This window comes from Vanessa tameamea, chromosome 19, assembly GCF_037043105.1.
Source record: "Vanessa tameamea isolate UH-Manoa-2023 chromosome 19, ilVanTame1 primary haplotype, whole genome shotgun sequence".
In the NCBI taxonomy this organism is placed as follows: Eukaryota; Metazoa; Arthropoda; class Insecta; order Lepidoptera; family Nymphalidae; genus Vanessa; species Vanessa tameamea.
Window position 1 is genome coordinate 10,753,267 of NC_087327.1, and position 23,222 is coordinate 10,776,488.

The 23,222-nt window shown below is 32.4% G+C and overlaps 1 protein-coding gene across 1 annotated transcript in view; it reads left to right on the forward strand.

Annotated features, from left to right (window-relative positions):
* The window catches only part of LOC113393813 (homeobox protein Nkx-2.4), a 41,445-nt gene extending 18,705 nt beyond the window's left edge, over window positions 1-22,740 (forward strand). The window contains exons 3-6 of the mRNA XM_064217911.1: window positions 1,039-1,187; window positions 7,961-8,056; window positions 18,688-18,774; window positions 21,281-22,740. Of these exons, the coding sequence (XP_064073981.1) occupies window positions 1,039-1,187; window positions 7,961-8,056; window positions 18,688-18,774; window positions 21,281-21,520 (572 nt within the window). The 3' untranslated portion in view covers window positions 21,521-22,740. The remainder of the gene's footprint in view (window positions 1-1,038; window positions 1,188-7,960; window positions 8,057-18,687; window positions 18,775-21,280) is intronic.
* Window positions 22,741-23,222: the final 482 nt, after the last annotated feature.

The following is a 23,222-nucleotide window of genomic DNA, read 5'->3' on the forward strand; positions in this document are numbered from 1 at the left end:
AACTACACTATCGTTCATACAAAAACACATGTATTTATAAAATAATTAAATTACCCTCGTTATATTGCGTACTAATAAAAGTGAAAACAGCTCAAACATTTAACTGAAGCTGCTATTATAAAATGAATAGCATTTTTGAACCCTCTTACAATCATAGATGAGTAGACATGTACATACTACAGTCACTATACGCACAGAATAAACAAACCTCAATTTTTTATCTGTAAAAGTAACTAAAATAAAACCGCGAAGCCACTGCGCGGGAAACGTCTAGTGTCATTAGCGAGAATGGCGGCATGGCGGCATGGCGGTGCACTTAATGTTGCCAGCGCGAGAAGTTTAATTTCCACCGACGTTATTAATTTTTTTTTTCTACCATTGATAATAGGAAGGTAGGTTTGTGACAATGTAATTAAAACATTAAGCGATGCGGTAGTTTTTTATACGTAGAGTTAAACAATTACAGTGCATTGTCTTTTTACATAGAATATTAAATGCAGACATGTATGTTGTAAATCATTTAAATTACAATTATACTTTTTATCTTCATAATAATCATCTTCGATTAATCTCAAGTATTTTTAACGACAACGCAACGATTTTTTTTAAGATTATTCATATTTTTATAAAGCATAAAAGAAAAATAAGTATTCTGTAGGTAAATTGACTTTACAAGCAATGAACACAGATTAGAGAACTGACCTAGATGACATGAATAGGTAAGGGAAGGCACAAATGTGTGCAAGTCATTTGACTTAACTGTAACAAGAAGCCAAATGAACACATTGACCACTGTAATGGTAAGTGGTCAGTGCTGCTTAGAGTAGTAAAATAAGATATTCAAACCTTTCATTAGCAATGCACTACCTACCACATGCAAATTTTTAGTTATTCATATCCGTAGGCTACACTGGCTCACTAAGTATAACTGGCAGGTAGAAAAAGGATGAAACTGTAGTAACGTAACCGATGGTGTTAAATCCATTTAATAGTTAGGGTTTTAATAGTTAATACATCATATTTGAGCGGTTGCTTTAGTTTCCAGGCTGATGACCTCGACGTCGGGCGGTATGGGCCACGTTAATAACATGGGCGGCCTGGCGGCCTGCGCTGGACCAGATGCCAAGCCCATGCAATTTCCCCTGGCACAGAGACGTAAGCGACGAGTGTTGTTCACGCAAGCACAGGTAAGATACTTCTTATATTAATTATTTATTATTATTTCACGACCTTCGGCCGTTCCCAATCTTAAATAGCTCTTTACCATATTTTATTTGCAATAGCAAAGAATTATAATTATTTTAATGATATTTGTTTTTTTTTTAAAGATTGTTAATATGTTAAAGGCGTTAACTATTCTTTTTCTAGTATTTTCTATTTCTTCTGTTTTGATTTTTTTATCTGAATCCTGATTTTTTGATGAAGGTTATCTTTTAAATCAGTTTTAAAATCTTTTAGTATTACAATTTTGTGGATATTGTGATACCTTTACAAATCGTTTATTTAATTTTGGTAACGGGTGAAATTATTTAGATTTAAAATAAAATGTGGCAACTACTGGCGGTTAAATAAAAAAAATATATACAAAAAATCGGCAAATGTGAAGTGGATTAGATAATTTTTAGCTTGGCTCTAATAAACCATATATTTATCTATTTACATAAGAATTATTTACATTAAGGCCTTAATAAAATTATGTACAAATAAAAATAATTACTGTACAAAATATTACTCCGTGGAATGTTGGCAAGAATGCTAGCAGCCTTTCCCCGTTGAATCGCAATTCCGATCCTCTGAGCAAAAAATTAATCAGCCTTCCTGTCATCTATAGACGCAATGAGGCGAGATGTATTACTTTAAATGAAGATTTTTTTACACTAGGTACTACCCCAAGTTCCAATGTTTCAACTGCAAATGGGACAAGGAAATAATATGGAATAGTAAAGATTATTTGTCACGATAACATCAAATGTTACATAGCACGTTCTACAAAAATACAGGCCTGTGACAGAGCGCAGCGTCGGCTTAGAAATAGACTACCATCGGAAACGGTTACGGAATTATTGAAATTAAATATGTTAAAATGGTACTTACATAATATAATTATTTAAACAAAACTTAACATGACTTAACCGATATTGGTGTTGAATACCAATTTGAAGATTGAAGAAATTTAAGATTATGCTTGATAAAACAAGAGCGTATGCAACATGCTCTTGGAACTGTTTATGTCAAACATGGTATTCGTCACGTGATGTTTTCGCATGAATGCAATGAAATCTTCAGAATAAGTGCAAGCAAATATCTCTTATACGTGTTTTATACAAACCTGGAAGCATCTCCAGCACTCTAAAACCGTTTCTGAGGAATCCGTAACGAGCTTAACATTCCGTATAATTTGATCTACAAACATTTACACATATATGAGTCTACATAAAAGCCTTGAAAATACAAACTAAATATTTTAAATTATAGTAAAAGCTAGTAGGTAGATCCACTGCTGGGCAAAACGGAAAACCTTGCTCTTAAATGTCAAATACTTAATTCGATACAACGAAGGATTAATGTATTATAATGTCAAAAATCACGGAAGCCGCCATCTTACTTTCATTCATCACTGAAAATTTTAGCTATCTAAAAGGAGGTAATACGTATTATTGTAGTCAGTACGTAAATCAGATTTTTTATTAATATATTCTCATCACGTTTTCGCATTCGGTAGAACTTTTGTTCATTTCGCACACGGACCCTGGGTTTATTTACGAACCCTTCAGACGGGGGAGCGGTATTTGACGATCATTTTACAAATAAATTTTATAGGGGGACCTTACCTGGTTCAATGCGTCCCACTCAAGATACGTTATGTATAATTATTTGTTATCGGTGCTACTATTGGACTAATCTAGAGAAAAAGTAATTAACTTTATTTTAAAAAATGTATCATCAAATTTTTTGGTATTTTAAGTGCAATTAAAAGTATAGTCATTCAAAATTTTAATGAATATTCTAGAAACATATATGCATGTATTCTTTAACATAATATATTACTATACTATACGCCCGTCCTGATTACGTCCAGCTAAAAGAATCTGCCTACCTAAGAAGACTTATCTAGTCCGATCTAATCCAACCAACCGACTAACCAACCAACTCAAATACGTAGAAATAAATTTCATCGAAATCAGTCCAACCGTTAAGTATAACTTCAATGGAATATAAGAATTATATATAGTTATATAAAGATATTTATATTTTAGTTTTTGTATGACGATCGTGCGGTTTATGGCGAGCTTTATTATTCGCGAGGGGTGGTTTTGATCGCAACTAACGCGATTTTTATTGCCGAGGGCACCAAAACCTCGGATAGGTTATTAAGTTTGTATGGGTGTTAGTTTTGATACATTTATAGTGTCAAATAGAAAAAATACATAGTGTTATTTTTTACAATTATGTACTTAGAGCTTTAGGTTAGTAACTATCTATAAGGTTTATGTTGGTACCTTTGCCTTTTCCAAACTTTAAAGAGTTAAAAGAAAAAGTATTATAAGTAAATTATTTAGTGTTGTCAGTATAAATATTAAATATAACATAGTTCATTAAAAATATTTTATTTATTTATTTAATATTTTATCAGAAGTGTAGAGATATTGATATAACTACTACGATTCAAGTGCTTTGTTTCCAGTTTTAAAAGTGATACCGAAGATAAACTCAGTACTTACTCTTTTTTCAACATTTTCTTTTAGCTTTTATTATATAATATTAAGAGTTTCAAATGTCTGTATATATATAAATAAAAATACGTTAATTTTCCTTTTAAATATGATATCTACAAATAATTTTGAATATTAGTAAACGGTTGATACAAGTAATCGAATTCTTAAAAAGAGCAGTTACTGATTTTCTTTTCTCTTCTCGGTATCTACAACCAATCGGTATCTACAATCTTCCAAACGGTTGGTAGGTTTCAACGTGTATCTTTTTATTAAAATTCAAAACTGCTTGTAAGAGTCTACTTAAATAAAGTAATTTTTGGTTTACTCAAATTCACGACTATAATATTACATGAAGAACCGAGATGGCCCAGTGGTTAGAACGCGTGCATCTTAACCGATGATTTCGGGTTCAAACCCAGGCAGGCACCACTGAATGTTCATGTGCTTAATTTGTGTTTATAATTCATCTCGTGCTCGGCGGTCAACAGCGGCGGAAAACATAGTGAGGAAACCTGCATGTGTGTAATCTGCATTGGAGCAGCGTGGTGGAATATGCTCCAAACCTTCTCCTCAAAGGGAGAAGAGGCCTTAGCCCAGCAGTGGGAAATTTACAGGCTGCTAATGTAATATTACATGAACTTAGGATTAATTATTAAGAAAGTTTTCAGAATATTTTTAAAATTATATTTATAAAACGTCCATTGTACGTTATACGAACTTCATTTCCGGATAAATGATATTCAACGTTTATTTAATTTATTAATAATAATTAGAACTGCTGGGAATAATTTATTATTTAATTTTTCGGGGGAATGTGTATCAATAAAAAAAAACAATTTGTTTTATAAAAACGTTGCTATAATTTTTTTTAAATGTTTACCTACTTAAGACCTTCGTCTAAATACCTACAGGTTATACACTAACTTAAAATGTAAAACCTTTGACGACGGACAAATGCCAAAAAAAAAAATCACATGTGTCAGTAAATCTTACCTTATACATTTTTGTACTTAAAATATGTCACAAAAACTTAATTAAATCTACTGTCGCGAAATTATTCGCGAGTGTCGGCGCAAATGTCGTTCTTAGGAATAAAACGTCGATCGCTGGCAGTTATTGAGACTAGACAGAGGCGAGTATTGAGCGATTACAATTAAATAGGCGATTATGTTTATTTATTAAAATTCAAAAAAATAACCCGCTGTATTTCTTTCGCCGGTTCCTCTCAGGTCAGGGTATTATTTTTTTCCGAAACGCTGGAAGTGTGTAATTTGACAATTGATAAGTATAATGCTTCTATATTGAATAAAGGAATTTGATTTGATTTAATTTTTACTTAGTTTGGTCGCTTAACACCAGGAATACCAGTTATGTGCACGTATTACTCATTACAGTAAAGCCTCTAAATGTACATCTGCTGGGTAAAGGCCTCTTCCCTATAGGATGAGCTATGTCGTGCTTATTAATGTGAAGAAATATTAAACAAAACAACTAGGTTGACTGTAGTACTGGGGTATACTTTAAAACTTACTTCCTTACCTACAAGAATAACAATACTCTCCTTAACATCGTTGTAGTCGGTTTAAATGGCAACATTTAAAACAAAACCACTATTCTTCTTGCAACTCTTTTTTTAGAACAATACAATTCGAAACAATAAAACAGGTGTTGCCATGTACGTGTCGTAAAGGGGAGATTCAGGGAATAGAATTAATTACATGGAGCGAACGTGGCATATCTTTCACCCCGAGGGCGGAGTCTCCACCGGAAGTGGGAGGGGCTGGGGGAGGACCCTTCGAAATTAAATAGCTGTGTTAACGTAATCTGACGTCAGGTAACGTGGAATGTTTAATTACTTGCATATTGTATAATTTGTGTAATATATTCATAATGGTTAATATTTGAAGATTCTTGCTGTTTGAGGGAATTAAATTATTTCATCGTTGACAGACGGTTTAACGTTGATTAATAAATGAGGTTAAGTAGTTAAAATCTAAATAATATAATAAGGCGATAGATTTCCTGATAGTTAACGTTACCTGAGAATTGATTTGTTTATTTTTTTAAGAAATATCTGAACGTCGTACCTACAGTTAAACCACAGACTAGATAAAAAAACAACATAAAAATGTATTCGCTGCACCAAAAACTAAATATATTTGTATTTAAATATAATTACTTAATTTATTTAACATTTATTACGCAATAAATATTAAGCCGAGAGATAAAACTTTTTCTTTTTTAATAAGTATACACATTGAAAAAATATCGAGGCATCGATAATCTTGACGTTGCATAATGTAAGAAGCAAATCAAAATCTATCTAATATTATTGCTTTACGCTTTACATAACAAATTGATATTCAATTTAGTAGCATTATTATATACGATTATTGATTTTCAAAAGTCTACCACCGTTTCGAAAAGGAATTCAGACCGGATTCTACTAAGTATTAGGTAAAAATATTATGTTTAGAATCACTATTTATTTATTTATTATATTTTAAAGTCATTATTTTGTTCATCTTTACCACACAAACGTGTATTGACAGTTATTTTAACTCAATGAAAAAAAATTGAATATTCGTTCCAGAATCATAACATCGTAAATACCGTATCTAATCATCACGATTTCACAACACACTGCCCTTCTTTTATTAACAGCCCGTATTCATTGAACCCGTGATATAGCACTATCAATCGACTTGGAATGCAAATGACTTATGGTTGTCGAGTAGAAAACTGGCATTTGTAATTAAGGTTACATATTGTGTGTATTGATACATTATCATATAGCTACTAGTCCCGGCTTCGCACGACTAGAATAAGATTTTTAATAAAATGTTAATATTAAAGACCTAACTTACAAAGGTAAAAATATTAAAATCAAAAATCAAAATCGGAATATACTTTACTCAAGTGAGCTCTTATGAGCACTTTTGAATCGTCATTTCACGAGGTTTGATTAATTTAATTTTAATATCAAGCTAGGTTGTTGATTCTACCGAATAGAACTGCAAAGAAATTCAGTAGTACTATTTTTCAATTTAAAAAAAAACATATATACATAAATAGTTTTTAAATAAATATCAAAGTAGAATATTACAAATAAAACTCCAGTACTTTTTAAGGAGTTAGGAATATATTGGTAGTAATCTAAGAAGTGTTTGAAGCACTTTAAATAGCTTATTGTAAAAATACCTAAATGATAGTACTTAGAATGAAAGATTTAACCAAAAATGTCATATTTTTTTATTCGAAATTTAGTTTGAATTTTGTATCTCGTGTTGTTGTACTTATATTAAATATATATTAATATAACGTTTATATAGAATTAAATATAACGGATTAATATAATTTTGGTATCATGGCGGATATCTGAGTATCGCAGACAAAGATAAAAAAAATCGACGTTATAACGAGACTTGTTATTTTTCCGTTTAACTACAACTGACATACTTATGAATTACTAACTGCAAACGCGTTATATACGATTTTTTTTTTTTTATTATTTGACATACGAATTGTTACGATTAAGGCCTTAGTGTACAAATAAAAAATTAAAATTGTTACTGTACAAATCATGACCGCGTGGAATGGTGGTAAGATTGTGTAACTTCAGTAGTTCGGGATGGCAAAATAAAATTATGTTTTACAATGATGCTCCAATCTCTCTACATTTCTTTACAATCCCTCACAATCATCCAATTGTTTTCCTTATGACAGCTCAATCATTTTTAAAATAAGAAATAGTGTTACATGCCGGTATTAAATGTTATTCCATATAAAATAATATTAATTAAAGTTGTACAAATTATTGATCAATTAATTACAATAATCATTGTATATATTTATAATATGTAATAATAACGTGATATAATTAATGATATAATTAATTATGATATCCTATGACGTAGCACCGTATTGGAGGCTAGGGCTAGTCTCTAACAAATGCTAGCAGCATTACCACGTTGAATTCCTGGGCAAAAACTGAACCAACATCACCAGTGGAGACAATAATGCGAGGTGTTATACTTTTAATAAAGGTTTCTGCACAATTTCTCCAAAGTCTAAGTGTTTTAACTCCAACTGGAAACAAGACATACCTAATTTGGAATGAGAGATAAATTATTATCAGCTTTTTCCGCAGCGGCTCCGGCTCTTAACACTGTTTCCCTGATGTGAGACGGGGCCATTATTATAATACATGAATTGATTATCTATATTAGTATTTATTGGTGCAGGTTTACGAGTTGGAGCGACGGTTCAAGCAGCAGAAATATCTGTCTGCGCCCGAGAGGGAGCATCTCGCTTCACTCATTCACTTAACCCCAACACAGGTGAGTCAGTAATTTAATTATTATCCTTAAATATAATCATATATAACGTAATTACGTGCAATATTATGGTTCAAGTATGTGTATATTATTATTATTGAACTGCCATTAAAAGTTACAATAATTAGACTATATGGAGATGTAATGAACTGATAAAGGTGAAATAAATTAATTCATCTTTTAATTATATTTATTATTTAATCAACATCAAATATATATTTAAATGGTAACATTTTAGGTAAGTTACGATATCTAAGGTAAGTGTATAATAGTTATTTAATTTTGAAAAAATATTCTTAATTTAAAATATCATATTACTTGAACCAGGAACTTTAAACTGATAAAACTTGTGGTAACCTTATCGTGGGAAATATGATATCAGCACAAAAAAAACCTCAATCTGAACTATCCTAATATGCACTGCATTAATGGCTATAATATGATTAGCTAGATTATCAGTGTGTTGTAAAAATAATTTATTTTAAACCCATATAATTAAAACATTTTTATTATATAAGGCATTATTACCATTAAGATGGTAATTTTGTACAAATAATTTTTAACTTTGCCGTTTCATAGATTCAAGACATTGGTAAAGAAGGCACATTATTCGATACAAGATTATATAGATGATAAAAAAGCGTGGAGTTAATGCTTGTTGACTTCCAGGCGGGAGATATTACATACATATAAAATTGTTTTTAACTAACATGACTGTATTTTTAGATGTTGAAAAAGATTAACTACTGAGTTTCTTGCCGGTTCTTCTCGGTAGAATCTACATTCCGAACCGGTCGTAGTTTTACTTTAAATAGTTTGGTAAATGACGATTCAAAAGTGCTTGTAAAAGCCTACTTGAATAAAGTATATTTCGATTTTGAATCAATTCAAAAGTTTACAAATCATAACCGCTGAGGAAAATGCTAGCAGTATTTTTCTAAATCATCAGATTTTTATACTAAACATCAATGATTTCATAGAAAAATACTTTTCCGCCATGTTAAAGATCACTAACAACCGAATTACGAGATTGTTCCCACTGTTTATGCGTTTAAAAATTACTTAAGCCACTTTATTTTTGATTGCCACAATGTCGTACAACTATTAAACACAATGGGGCGTTTCTAAATCGGGGTGAGTGCAACCGACAGACAACATAAATCACATTACAATAGCTACCACAACGCCTCCAGCTATGACATCACCCCGATCCAATTACTGAACACAAACCGCCCACGATAAAATACAATATATCCCTATAAAATACTCGGGGAGCGAAACGCCTGAGGCTACATGTCCTACAACATCCTGTTATTTTTACCGCTGGCAACACGTAAGATGCGTTCAGGTTAGCTCGTTAGACTTGGCATCTTGTTTTCCGCTCTGACGGCGGCACCGGTTCGAGGGTCGCTTTGATATTGAAGAATATTTCCCTTGTCTGAATTTTCGAGTGCCGTCTTCAAATTAGTGAACATTGCTCTTTGAACCTACACGAGAGATGCCTTTGATATTTATTGAAGAAACCGTTATAATTTTATAAGTTGATTTTTAAAATATATCAAACAATTTGTGAAATCATATTGAATAGTTTAAATATTTGTGCAAATATACGGCACAAGTTCGAAAGTCCCATTATTAATATCTGTCACCGACACGCGACCCATTTTCCCACATAGCGCGAGCAAAATTTAAATCCTTCATAACAAAGACTCAATAATCTCGGCCGTGTCAATATAAATTTCATAAACTCGTCGTAACCCCAACAAAGCCCGCAAACATCCATGAATAATCTCCATTTTGAGGGTGTCAACACCATTTACGGCGACGCGTTTGAATTCCCGCGAAAACAAACGTCAGAGTGACGTTTGACTTGGCGGAGACAATGGCGGAGGCGTGAGGGCGCGCTAATACGCCGATTATAATGTGGTGCATTGTCGTTATATTAATTAGTTCGCACGATCTGCATTGGTCATTGTTTGTTCAGTGCAGGTTGATTGGTCCCATCGATTACTCGATTAACCTGTTGTCCCTCTTCTATGATAATTATACTATATAAGTATATTATACTTACACTGCTCTACGTCAGTGCTATATCATAGGTATTTAGTTTTTGAAGTGTAATGAAAGATACGCTGTGAAAGACATAAATGACTGGAGAAACGTATAATATTAAAATAAACATTGAATGAATTAATGAAATCTGGCTTTTTTTAACTAACCCTTGGAAATTTCACTCGGAATAAAAGCAAAAAATCAGATTAATGGACACAATATGCTACCGACTACCGAGTGTCGGTCACGTTTCGATGCTGTCATTGTCAGACGCGGCGCGTATTCGAGGATTATCTATGCGTTGATTGTTAGGTTTTAGAATGCAATGGTTTTAGGCGAAGCATTTTTATTTAATTCAGTCAATTATTATGTTGCTTGGTGATGAAAACATACAGACACATCCACAGTAAAGGCAATCATAATAGTAGAAAAAATACACCAAGTCAAAGACTAAAGATTTTTTTAAGGTTTTATATTTGCATACGCAATATTTTTGATTAAAATAGTTTCATCAACATTCTAATTTGAAACTGTTAAATACATATAAAATTATAAAAGTATATTATAAAAGTAATCTCAATTGTATAGAAATAGTCACTTTTGACACAGAATGACCAATGGAAAGTAGGTAGCTGAAAAATAAAACGAAAATGATAATATTATTTTCTTGTCATCCTTTTAAAAGTAAATAAATATAGATACCACTGTTTTTATATAAACATATAAAGATAATAAAGTTTAATATAATAATTCGGTGTACATATATTATCGATAATAGAAGCATAAAGAGAGTACCTAATCGAGTGCACAGATTAGATACTTTTTAATTACTTATAAGAAAAAGGAATAATTAAACAGCCAATTTAAGCTAAAGATATCATGAATTCGAAATTCAAAATTACAAGCAAACTTAACGTATCCTTCGTCGATTTCATATTATCTTAATTCTCAAAATATCTCGATGAAAATCCGTTTCCAACTTATATTATGCAAACATACTTATTCATTATATGGTATTTCGCAAATCTATCGCAATCACCAAGTTCAGGAACCAAAGCGCTTCAAGTTAAACGCATTTCTCGACGCTCGTGCATATTCAAAGCGAACCGAGTTTAAATAGAGGCCGCAATAAAGCGAACTCGGTACCGTCAGAAAAAACAAACGAAACTGAAACATACTAAATTAAATAACTATAAATTAATATAATAATAATTAACAAAGCCATCATAATACCTCTTGTTATAATTGTTAGTATTAGTATTTATACAAAATTCATCAATTTTAAAGGGAATAAATATTTTTCTGCCAACGTTACAAGGCATAATATCCCGCAGTATTTGACGTTCCGAGCAAACACGGGGCTCGCGTTTCGTTATTAAACTTAAGTAAATTTCGATGTTCAACGCCACTGTTGATACTGGCTCCTGGGACCGAGGCAGTGAATTTTTTTAGCTTTTATTTCAGCTAATTGCCGGCAGATGACCTGGCTCGGATCTTTTTAACGTAAATACGGATCGATATCCTGACATTTGAACGGTTGATGGTGACATTCCTGCTAGTACTATTTTCGGAGTGATTTATTGTTCTACTGAAAATGAAGAAATTATATATAATGTGGTTGGTGGTTAATTATTATTTATTATATATATTAATTATTTTACATACATATACTTATTTAAAAATGGAATACAAAAGCGATATTCTTATTCATAAAAATAGTCAACTGCTCTTTACCAAATAGGTTTTAATAACTAAATATAAATAAAAAAATAATTAAATAAAAAAAACGTCGAAGACATAATAAACGATAATCAATTCATAACTAAAGACAAGTTTAACAATGAAAATAGCTTTACTTTCCCATAGATTTAAAGTTTCATCTATGCTACTAATCCTTTGTTATCAATGAAAAAAAAAAACAAAGACCTACTGCGAGTAATCGCTCCTTTGTCTATGGTCACGAATTTATATAGTCTGTCGTCTGCCGGATGCGGCGCATGCGGGTGTAATGGAGGCAATAAGATAATGGCGGTTAATTTTAAACAATGACGGGTTGTCAAATCGTTGTTCGTACAGCGGCACTGGACATTGAGTGTGTAAGTGTAGCTCCCCGCACTGCCATTTACAATTTCGTTGATATGTTATTTAAATGTCTCCATGTATCTGATGGATGTTTTTATTACCTAATCACTTCTTTAAGATAGACTACCTACCTTATTTGGATAACAACTTACCTGTCTTTAACAAGGATTAATTATATAATTAGAATCGATATTGGTTCAGTGTTTAGAACACATGAATCTTAACCTAGACGTACCTCAGAATTTTCATGTGCTTAATATATGTTTATAATTTATCTCGTGCACAGCGGTGAATGAAAATATCAGACGGAAACGTTAATGTTTTATTATCTTCAGCCACACGTGTGGCTGGATTGGTGGATACCAACCCTCATCGGAGGAGATCTAAACACAGGAGTATATTAGAGACAATAACTATACTAATAATATAATTCATATCTATTCAAAATGGATATGTCAAAAACCATACTTTAGAGTTTTTTATATTAGAAAATATAAAAACTGCCACATATATTTATATATTTTCATGTAACGTATGTTTTAATTTTGCTAATGATTAATTTCATCAACAACTGACAGTGAGGTGAGCTTAAGCCTGTGTAAGAGGAGAAAAGGCCAGCTATTAACCGTTTACGGGTTTATTTCTTACTTTGTTGAATTTAAACATAAAAACGATTGCATGTTAATATGGACTTGCGTAAAGACTTAAACGTCTGCTTTAAATGTAACGCATTTTCATAAAATGGTATTTAAGGCTGTCAATTTTAAAAGTGCAGACGAGCGTGGATTAGCCTCGTTACGCGCTCGTTACCAACTGTCAAAATGACAGGCCGTTAATAAAGTGTTTATTTAGAAAAAGTGAGCTGGTTTTTGTTATATATAATGGAGTTTTTTTTATTATGTATTGTGATTTATACGGAATTCTGATTTCTGATGTTTCATAGCTGGACAAAGACCTGGAAATGGCCAATATTAAAGCAAATTGAAGGGTAACGCGCTTACTAAGTATTTTCTTCTTTGAAACTTCTTATTCCAGTTTTGAATTTTTAATAGACAGATATTTTTAACTAAACAAAAACTGTATTTATTGTGTATAAATGAAACCGTAAATGAAAAAAATTGTTTAAAAATTATAACAAAATTATGATCTTCTCCAATTTGCAACGCTTACAATAACGGAGTAGGTATAATTAAAATATAATTCCACTTCACTCTACCCTAATCCCTAATCTTCGTGAGATTTCAATACACTTCCCGTCAAAGGCTGGCCGCAATAAAACAGATTCCATCCTTTTGAAAAAAATAATAAATGTTTATGGTATCATAGAAGGCATAGCAATGATCGCGGCCATTCATTGCAGCCAACATGTCAAAACAAATTTGCAAATGGACGCTGAAATCTTTTACGATTTATTCTTTTTATTCCCGCGTAATTGTGTAATAACCGCGAAAATATTGATGTAACTACAGGCTATTCGCTTGATTTCGCGGTCTGCCTTTGATAATGTAAGCAATTCGTTCGAGATTATATTTTGATGAATGAAAAGAGTTTTTGTGAATTCATTGTTGGATGGGATTAGTTATCTAAGCGGATAATGCACCTGACTGCTATTATGGAGCAGGTAAAGGCCATTATGCATTTAGAATTTGTAAAATTTCTGTATTGATAAGTACCCCGTTGCGATGTTTGCGTAGGACAAGTTTTTTGCAAATAAATTCGTACGAATTTAAAGAAATTTAAAATAGAAAACCTTCAACAGTTTTGATTGAATATTTCTGAGTTTAGGGAAAGTGATTTAATAAAAAAAAAACTAGAATATAGTAAAATAATAATCCCTGAATGTCTTGCTGTTGAGAAATTACATTTCCTGTTATGAAGGTTTAGCTTATTCCACCACGCTGATCCGGTGCTAATTTGGGAATAAAAATATTTGTTGTAGGAAATTAATTTATTAGCTATATACAAGCCGTTCAGCTCATTCCATGGCCTAAGGCAATACGAGATTATGGCTTAAAAGAAATAAAAAGCTATGACCAAGTACAGTATGGAAATTGTGGATGACGTTTATCTTTGTGGTACTGACTAGCTCATATTCAGCGTTCAATACCTCTTTAAACGTTTTGCAAATAGTTATCTGATACGACTAAAGCGCCACCTATTGAACGTTAATATACTAAAAACCTTGATGCAATTAACTACTGGACAAAATTGACAATATCATACTACTGAACAACGGCCTTCTCCTGTCCTCTTCCGAATAATATTATAATTAAAGTAGGTACTATATGTTTCCAAAATATTAAATCCGTAAATATTGAAGCGAATGGTTTCGGTACACTAGTCATCTGATTTAAAAATAAATAAATTAGTTATCGAAAGTGTTTTTAAACAAACAGAAGCAAGTCTTGTATAAATAATAATTAACAAACGTTTGAGTAACTAAAAAAAAGTTGGCTGGTTCATAAGCGATGTTAAACTCGTTTAATCATCGTTTATTAAATAAATATTAATTTTGTGAATTGCTGGGTAAATATTTGATTGGTAGCTTTGTAGTTCACGGTCGACGGGCAGGGGAGGGATGGTAGAGTTGCGTGTGCGATGTTACATAGAATATGTTACATAACTAATTCTATATAATATAAATTTGAAATGTTATACTGTAATTAAACGCGACTCGGTTTTATTATGAAATTACTTTGCAATCAAATTAGTTACAACATTTAGTTTTTCAACTAATTTAATTGCAAAATAATAAACACTAGAAATAATTATTATGATTGTTATATTGCGATTTTTGTGTATTTGTAAACAAAAAACACTTAATTGATTTTATATCCATTTTATTGACTATTTTAAGAAAAAAATAACTTTTACAGTTAACTTCATTTTAAAATTAACAGTAATTAAGCTGTAAGAAATTTATCTCACCTGAAATGTTGAGAGTGACTTACATTGATACGCTATTTCAATGCACGTATTCTTTAAACGTTTTATTTAATTATATTATTATAAGACTGTCGCATATTACTGACGTGTTGTCGTATCTTCTGCTGAGTTTCGAGTTACAGAATAGATATACAATTTTATATCTTTACTTTTTCAGAAAGATATAGGAAAGTTGCGTTCAGATTAGACTATGAAGTTTTATTTTCAATGCGCCAAGAAGTATTTCAACATTTTAATTTCAGTTAAACAAAACGTCTACCAAAGTATTAAATAGGCAAAGACAAAATAATGTACTAGGTACGACTTTTCTTCTGTCTGTCAGCCTATTTGCTATAGTTTATTTTCTATTAAAAATAGTGTTTGCCAAAAAAAGGAAATAGGATTAAAAAAAATCATACATATAGGTATATGTTTTTCTAGAATTTTGTAAGTGAACACTATACCAAAAAAGGTCTTTATAAAAGGACCTCTCAAGAAATATATTATCGAAATTAATTTTCACCAGAGTGTATTCTAGTAGTATTGTATTGTATTAATTCTTGCCCACCTGTAACAACATGTATAGAAATCGCCAGTTTCCAAAATCCAGGTCTATTTGTCACCGCATTAACTCACGTCTTATTATAATAACCATTTAACTTTCACAATTAAAAATTTCTATCTGACTTGTAATGTGATGTAAATAAAGTGCATATTTGAATAAATTTTAGATTTATAAATGTTAAAGTACGTGGTTGTTTTTTGCTTTGGATATTTTTATAAGTTACTAAATAAATGACGTGCATTGATCGGCTGTCACGCGTCGTGCGCGTGTTTACTCAGCGTCCGATACTGAATTTCTATCATGTACGGTAAGCATTGTTGGCGAATAAGCCAAGAAACTAATTCTAAATTTAAAATTGTTTCTTTTTTTTTATAAATTTCTTTATAGGTATGTATTGATTTTATTTAAGAATCTTATCTACTAATCTAGCTGGCCATGTTTACTAACGAAACGAAAATAGAACAAGATACTTTAAAAGAGTAAAGAATTTCACTGTTTAAAAAAAACACTGCACCAAATGAAGATTTAAACAAACACGAGAGCTTTATATATAATTGTAGTCTCGATTATGCGAGTCATCGTTCGCAGGAACGGAACACCTACGCGAGGACTCGTTTTTAAAACATCACGCACTTCAATTGCATCTCTGATGGGAATATCACTCTTATGCGCTGCATATACGCATCTAGTTAACTCATTCGATATTTGATTTACACCACTTTTTTGTTTGGCGCCAAAATTGACTCGTATTGTCAAGATGACAGCCGTTTGGGTGGCCATTTTGATTTAATTAACGGTTCGATCGTAACAGTAACAATTTATATATTGTGTATTGTTCGATGCTTTGAAGTTATGTTAAATTAGAAATAAAAAAACGATAGAAGTACTTCAGTAGCCAAGGGGAATTTAAGCTTGTTTGGTAAAACAAAATGCTTCGTAGACAAGTACGTGTTACGTTCTTGAACGCATACTAAATACCCTTAGGCGTACCCGAAAAGTCTCGTTGCCACGGAGAAACAAGTCGTTTAGAAGTAAAACAAATAATTGAATGGTGCTCTCAGATGAAGAGTGCGTGCAAGGAAACACGGAGCATTATGCACAAGGAGATTGAAAAGAAAGTACTCGACACGAGAGCGTCCAAGCCTCGGCGGAGTGCAATAAGCGACGCCCGCCGACGGGGCCCGTTCATTAACTCTTGCCATATAGCCCATAAATAACTAGCGACGTTCCGTACGACGTCGACGAGTGACGTACAAAGAGCGCGTCGCTGCTACGAGTTCCCACAGCCGACGAGTCCGCACCTCTAGAGTAAACATTAAAAAATAACAAATAAGACCGATAGGCTCTCGAGCCGAGTGGACACGACGCGTTTCGTAGTAGCCATGTATCTCCGCTTTGTTATTATAACGGATTTCGTAACTATGTATCGAGAGCCTAACAAAATGGCGGATATTTATGCACGAGCGAGCGTGATCATAACGGAACGGCCGCGACGCGAGTCTGCACGGGGTGGGGCTCACATCCATTTCAAAAAATAAACATGGAGGAAACTCTCTCGATGTATAAATAATAAATAAAGTGTATATTTTGCTGCGTTCCGAGCGTGCGTAGACAAAGGCCGCCCGCTCCGTGGGGCAAACATCGTATGAGCTGTGTTTATTCTTTCGTCATTAAGGTAGAGTGTTGACTGTGCCGTAGCGTGCCCTAGCGCTAATTTCAGGGAGGTCAGGCACGGCCAAAGGCGGGTGGTGTTGACATTCGCGAAATGGAGATGGGGTTACCGCGTCTCACACGGCTTATACTTATCACGAGTATCAATTGTGACTCTAGCCTTACATTTTACCTTCGTGCAATCTATGAATTATAAAGTTTAATCTAAACTTTCCTAGAAATATTAATTTGCAAATCGATTAAAATAGAATCACAGATTATATTACAATAAAAAATAAACTGCAAATTGGTTGCTTCTAAACGTCAACAATATGAATAACAATGATTAATGTGTATTTAATATCGTATAAAATCTATATTTTTTATAGTAGATGTATGTATGTATGTATTTGTATGTACCTAGCGTGTATCAGAACCTACGACGCGTGGCACGTCGGACACTCCATTCCATTCATTTTGTAATGTGTTTGCGACGCGTCATCCAGCGCCATCTTCTTTAGCTCGAGTGTTGGTACACTGTACGGCTTAAGAGCGTTCAATTTTACTTCAGTTTTTTTTTTTTATTAGTTTACTTGACCTTTATTTATGTTTTTATGTATGTGTCTTCATTAATTTTATTCCAATGAAGGACATGCTATATATTTTATTCACAATAACTATATCTAAGTCCAATCCATTCAATTTTATTAATATATACATGTATATAACAGATACTCAAAATATATATTTATTAAAAAAAATCTACATTATGAGTAATGTAATGAAGGTTATTGTTATTCAAAACACGATACGGCTCCTGCACACTTATTATTTTGACATGCTGTTTGAATAATCAAATAAGATTATGTCCCAAGATTACCATTATCTCTCGAAATACAAATTAATCTTACAATAGTGTTAGGATAATCTAGATTATAATTGATATTGATATCATCCTAAATGTGGGATATAATATATACCCTCACAGAGGAGCTCTTCAGAAAAGAGTATCAACCTCTTTCTTAACTAACTGTTACTGTGTCTCTGTTGAGAACCATGAACAAAAAAAAATGTGTGTCGCGGTTTTCTAATATCCTGTTAAAAGAAGTTTTCAAAACATCTTCCCGATTTTTCCTATTTCCTTTTATTGTACATTACGTAATATATAAAAAAAAAATGTACAATTTCAATTAGATTGTTGAATTACATATTTACAATTAAAAACTTCAATTTTGTAAATTTAGGGAAACTGAAGGTCGGCACATATTCAGTAACCTGTACTTGATAAATCTGTTATTCGGCCACTCCCTACGGTAACTCTCTCTGTACGAAACAAGATTTAAGTTTTTGTTTATTGCAGGTCAAAATATGGTTTCAAAATCATCGTTACAAGTGCAAGCGACAAGCCAAGGAGAAGGCGATGGCAGAACAAAACCAGCACAACCAGGTGAGATTTTGTTTTGTAATTTTGTAGCTGTTACAATATAGATGCTAACTATCAATCGCTCGCTTTGCAAGGCAAAAACTAAAATTTATTGGGTTTTTACTACTGTAAATATACAGTGTAAATAGAGTGAACATTTTGGATTTTTTTTTTCTGGGCGTCTCTACGATGTCCGGCAAAGATTGCCTCCCAAAGTTCAAGTTGGCGATGTATAATTATTTGAGCAACCTTTGCTTAAATAAATCTATATCTTTTATATATCTATATTTGCGAAATAAAATTATAAATGCGAAACTAATTCTGTCTGTTACCTCTTCACCCGTACACAGATTTATAGATATTTGTATTGGTTGAATCCCGAGAAAGGCCAAAGACTACTTTTTTAATTCACATCTCTCGGGGGTAACGGTTTGTGTGCTATACGTAAAGTTTTATATGCTTGTGGGTAAAGTCGCAGGTTCAGCTAGTACCTAATATACATATTCAGAATGAATATATATTTTTAACTTTTTATTATGTAAGAAAATTCATTAGGATTATAAATTTTAGGTCATTGCATTGGTGGCAAAAAAAAAGTTATGACCTCATATTTGTTTTGTTATTAAATATGTAAAATATTCATCATACAACATTGACATTTTGCGTCAATGATAAATCCTACACAAAGACCCTTTATGATGACTATCTCGAAATCAGGTATTCAATTATGAATATTTAAAAACGTGAGAGATTAAAATCGTTGACGGAGCACCGGAGCCCCTGTTGAGGCGAGACTTCGCCCACTTGATGGCAATCTCCCGCTGGTGTACGGGACCCGCATCGCCGGTAGTCGCGAATCTAGCAACCCCGATTGAATTTTGTTGAGGTCAATTTAAAGGAGTTTTAATTTAATTGAAAAATTGAGGTTAATTGGCAACTCGAATGTTAAAACATTTCGCAGTAATGTCGTACAAGTAACCTATACTTACTTTTGGTTTTTCTTCGTACAATGTTTTGAATTATAGATAATTAAATAATTTTTTGCTTTATTAAATTTGTTTAATCCTTACTCGAATGACGGAACAGAATCTCACCTAAAATAGGTGTCTTAATTTTTTGAGGATAACTTGTTAATATTAAAGAGCAAATCTACGAACTCAATTTTTAGCATTATGTATTCAAATCTCTTTTTTAAAGAAGAAATGAAAAGCACATTAATACAAAAAAATCTGTAATGAAAATTTTTTTTTTCTAATAAAATATTTCTTAATAGTAATTAGAAAAATATGTTAGTTTTAATTTACGTCTGACGGAGTGACCACAGCGACCACACGGTGTCAATACAATACATGTAAATCTTCTTACCTTTTTTTAAAATAATTAATAGACCGAAGGGTGTTTAAATTTTTTTGTACGCGTAACTTAATCAAAGCAGCAACTTTAATTATTATTACAATCATAAATCAAAGACATATTATCTACATTTTTTGAACAGCTATATTGTAATAATCCTTATTTTACATTCAGACACTTGAATATTATTTGTAAAATAAGATTTCATCGATTCAATAAAACCTATTTCTTATTAATCTATATATAAGTTATATTTGAATTATAACTATCAATTATGCAAACAATAACAAACTCTTAATTTAAATAGCCGCAATACAAGTTATTAAATATAATGAAATGAAGTGTAACCCCTAACACGAACCGAGGCAGAGTCACGCGCGGGGTTGCCATGCTCCGACGATTGCCTCAATTTGTGCGACCGTGTACTTTGATTGTTAGCGTTGGTGCTCGACGGTGTCGTCATGTTTTGCGATGTTTTAATGAGGGAAATTTGATTTGATTTTGGCTTTAATTATATTATGTACAGATTAAATAAATTATATCAATGTGATTTACAGGGAATAAGTATAATATGGACGATTATAGAATGTTCTGTAAATTTTATGGTAATTATAAAGTCATAGTAAAGTTCTGGTCTGTAAGCGACCCACTGCTGGGCTATCTATGGGCCTATCCAAGGAGAAAGTTTGGACCTTATTTCACCACACTGCCCCATCACGAATATAAGTGGATGTACACATTTGCCAGAATTGCATCCCATACATGCAGTTTTTCTCATGATGTTTTCCTTAAAGTGATCAATTTTAAACACAAATTGAACACATGAAATCTCAGTTGCTCGCCGGGGCTTGTTTTGCAATGTTCGGTGAAGTATTCAAACCACTGGGTAATCTCGGCTCATGATTGGCTGACTAAAGAGATTTGTTTGTTCTTATGTTGATATTATTATCTGTTCTATAACGGCTATATTATGTTGATTTAAAATGGTAGTAATATTGTAAAAAATATTATCAATTGGAATTTTATAACCAATTATACTCTTTGTATGTTTAGTTGAGATGGGAATTAACTGAACTTGCTTGTCGTTCTTAGTTTTTTTTTTAAACTTTATACAGGAATAAAAAGTAAAACCTAATGGTAGATCAAACCAGGACTTAATCATGTATTTGTTCATCAGTCTGCATCATCACCACGCCGGGTGGCGGTACCGGTGCTGGTAAAGGACGGCAAGCCTTGCGGCTCTGGGGAGTCCTCGTCACCAGCGCATAGCCACTGCGCGACGCCCACCTCCGGGTACTCAGCCCCGCAACCCTCGCAGGCGGCTTGCAGCAACCCCCTGGTGTCCTCCTACCGCCAGCCCACCGCCTACCAGCAGCAATGCTCAGGGTACCTCCCGCTTCAGGGCCGGGCCTGGTAGAAGTTCCCACAGCTTTACCACGAGACAATGTTCAAAGAGGAGATGTACTTTGATTAAATGATTTGTCGTTATTGTTTAGTCTTGACAGATTGACATTAATGCGTTGCTATATTTAACATAGTTATATTTGACGACTCATAGTTGATTTGATGAATTAAAGTAGTGTTTGTGATTTGTTTAATTAGTAGTCTTATTTAGAGATGTCTTTAAAAGGAACATTGTCAGTGGTAAAGCGGTGGGCAGAGCTACCAAAATTGGACATAGTGTTGAAAAAGTGATTCAGTGATTTAAGTGAAAATGACCGAACATTGGACAAACGCTTAGCGATATTGTGGAGGTGGGTCCTGTAAATATTCAGTTATAGATAAGCACCACAGAGGATTTGACTTAAGTTTTTTTTTTTGTAAATTATTTCAGTGAATTATTTTTTTCAGCCTCGTATGACAATTTATTTCGTAATAAAAATAACTACAATTTCAATAGCGCTTCAAAGTTTAACATTTAATTTATTTTATCAAAATATCTGTTACTCCGATATACAGCTACTGAATAATCACTAACTGACCCTCAGAACAGAGAAAAATTAAATGACCTGGCTAAATCGTCCTGGTTTCGAAGCTAAAATTGTTTGTTAAGATTAAATTCATATTATTCGATTAAATCTTTTTACAAAATAAACACGACAGAAGAGAAACTTTTTGTGTCGGAAACGTTAAATATGAAGCTTAAGTCACATCGCACCAAAAAATTACAAGATTAAATTTGACTTGTTTTAGGTCTGGCAACACCGGTATCGGTTGCAAAATACATGTGCCGTTTTGGATACACTCTGTTCTGAGGACTGAGCTAATGTAAATAACTGATACGGAAGTAGTTAATTGTTGTGTGAATAGTATAATTTATGATTAATACGGTCAGTGTTTTGTGTGTGTGTAGATAGTAACTTGTAAATATCGATTTGAATAGTTGCCGATTATTTTGGCTTAAAATAATCAAAAGTAGATAATTAATTCCCAGTGAAATTTGACAGTACTTTAGTCACGTTCAAATATTATATCGAACTGGTTTTATATAAGAATTAAATAATAAATGAATTCGTTTACCTAATTTTCTTTTTGTGTATTCCTTTTTTGAATTGTTTTTTTTAAACTGGGCTATTTCGCCAACTTGCAAATCAGATTTAAATATAACCATACTAGTGTTTTTTTTAGTAATACATTTTTAAGGTTTCATCAATTATTACGTGACTTACGTTAAATTATGAAACATTTTCGGGAATTTATTTACCTACATAAAAAATATCTTCAATTACATTCCATACACAAATACAGAACTATTTATATTTAGCTGTTAAATAAATTATATTCGTTAAAATTCCGAGCTTTATTTTAAATAATAAATAGCCGTTTTAATTCTAATAATAGAATATAAGATATAGTAAGTTTAATTATATACTCAGACAAGAAGCTTTAAAACGCTAGTTTGGTTTTGTTTAAATTCTAACTCAACTTTTACTTGTAAGTAAATGTAAACATTTTTTTAATCTTCACCTTCCCTTATTTTATTCCTAAGGGATGTGGGGTTGAAGCAATCGACTAACACAAGTGATGGGTAATTGACTACAAGCCCCTAATTGGGAGCCGATTGTGTGAACCAACCCCTACACCCTTCACGAAGATCATTTTAATGAAGGACCTTGCTC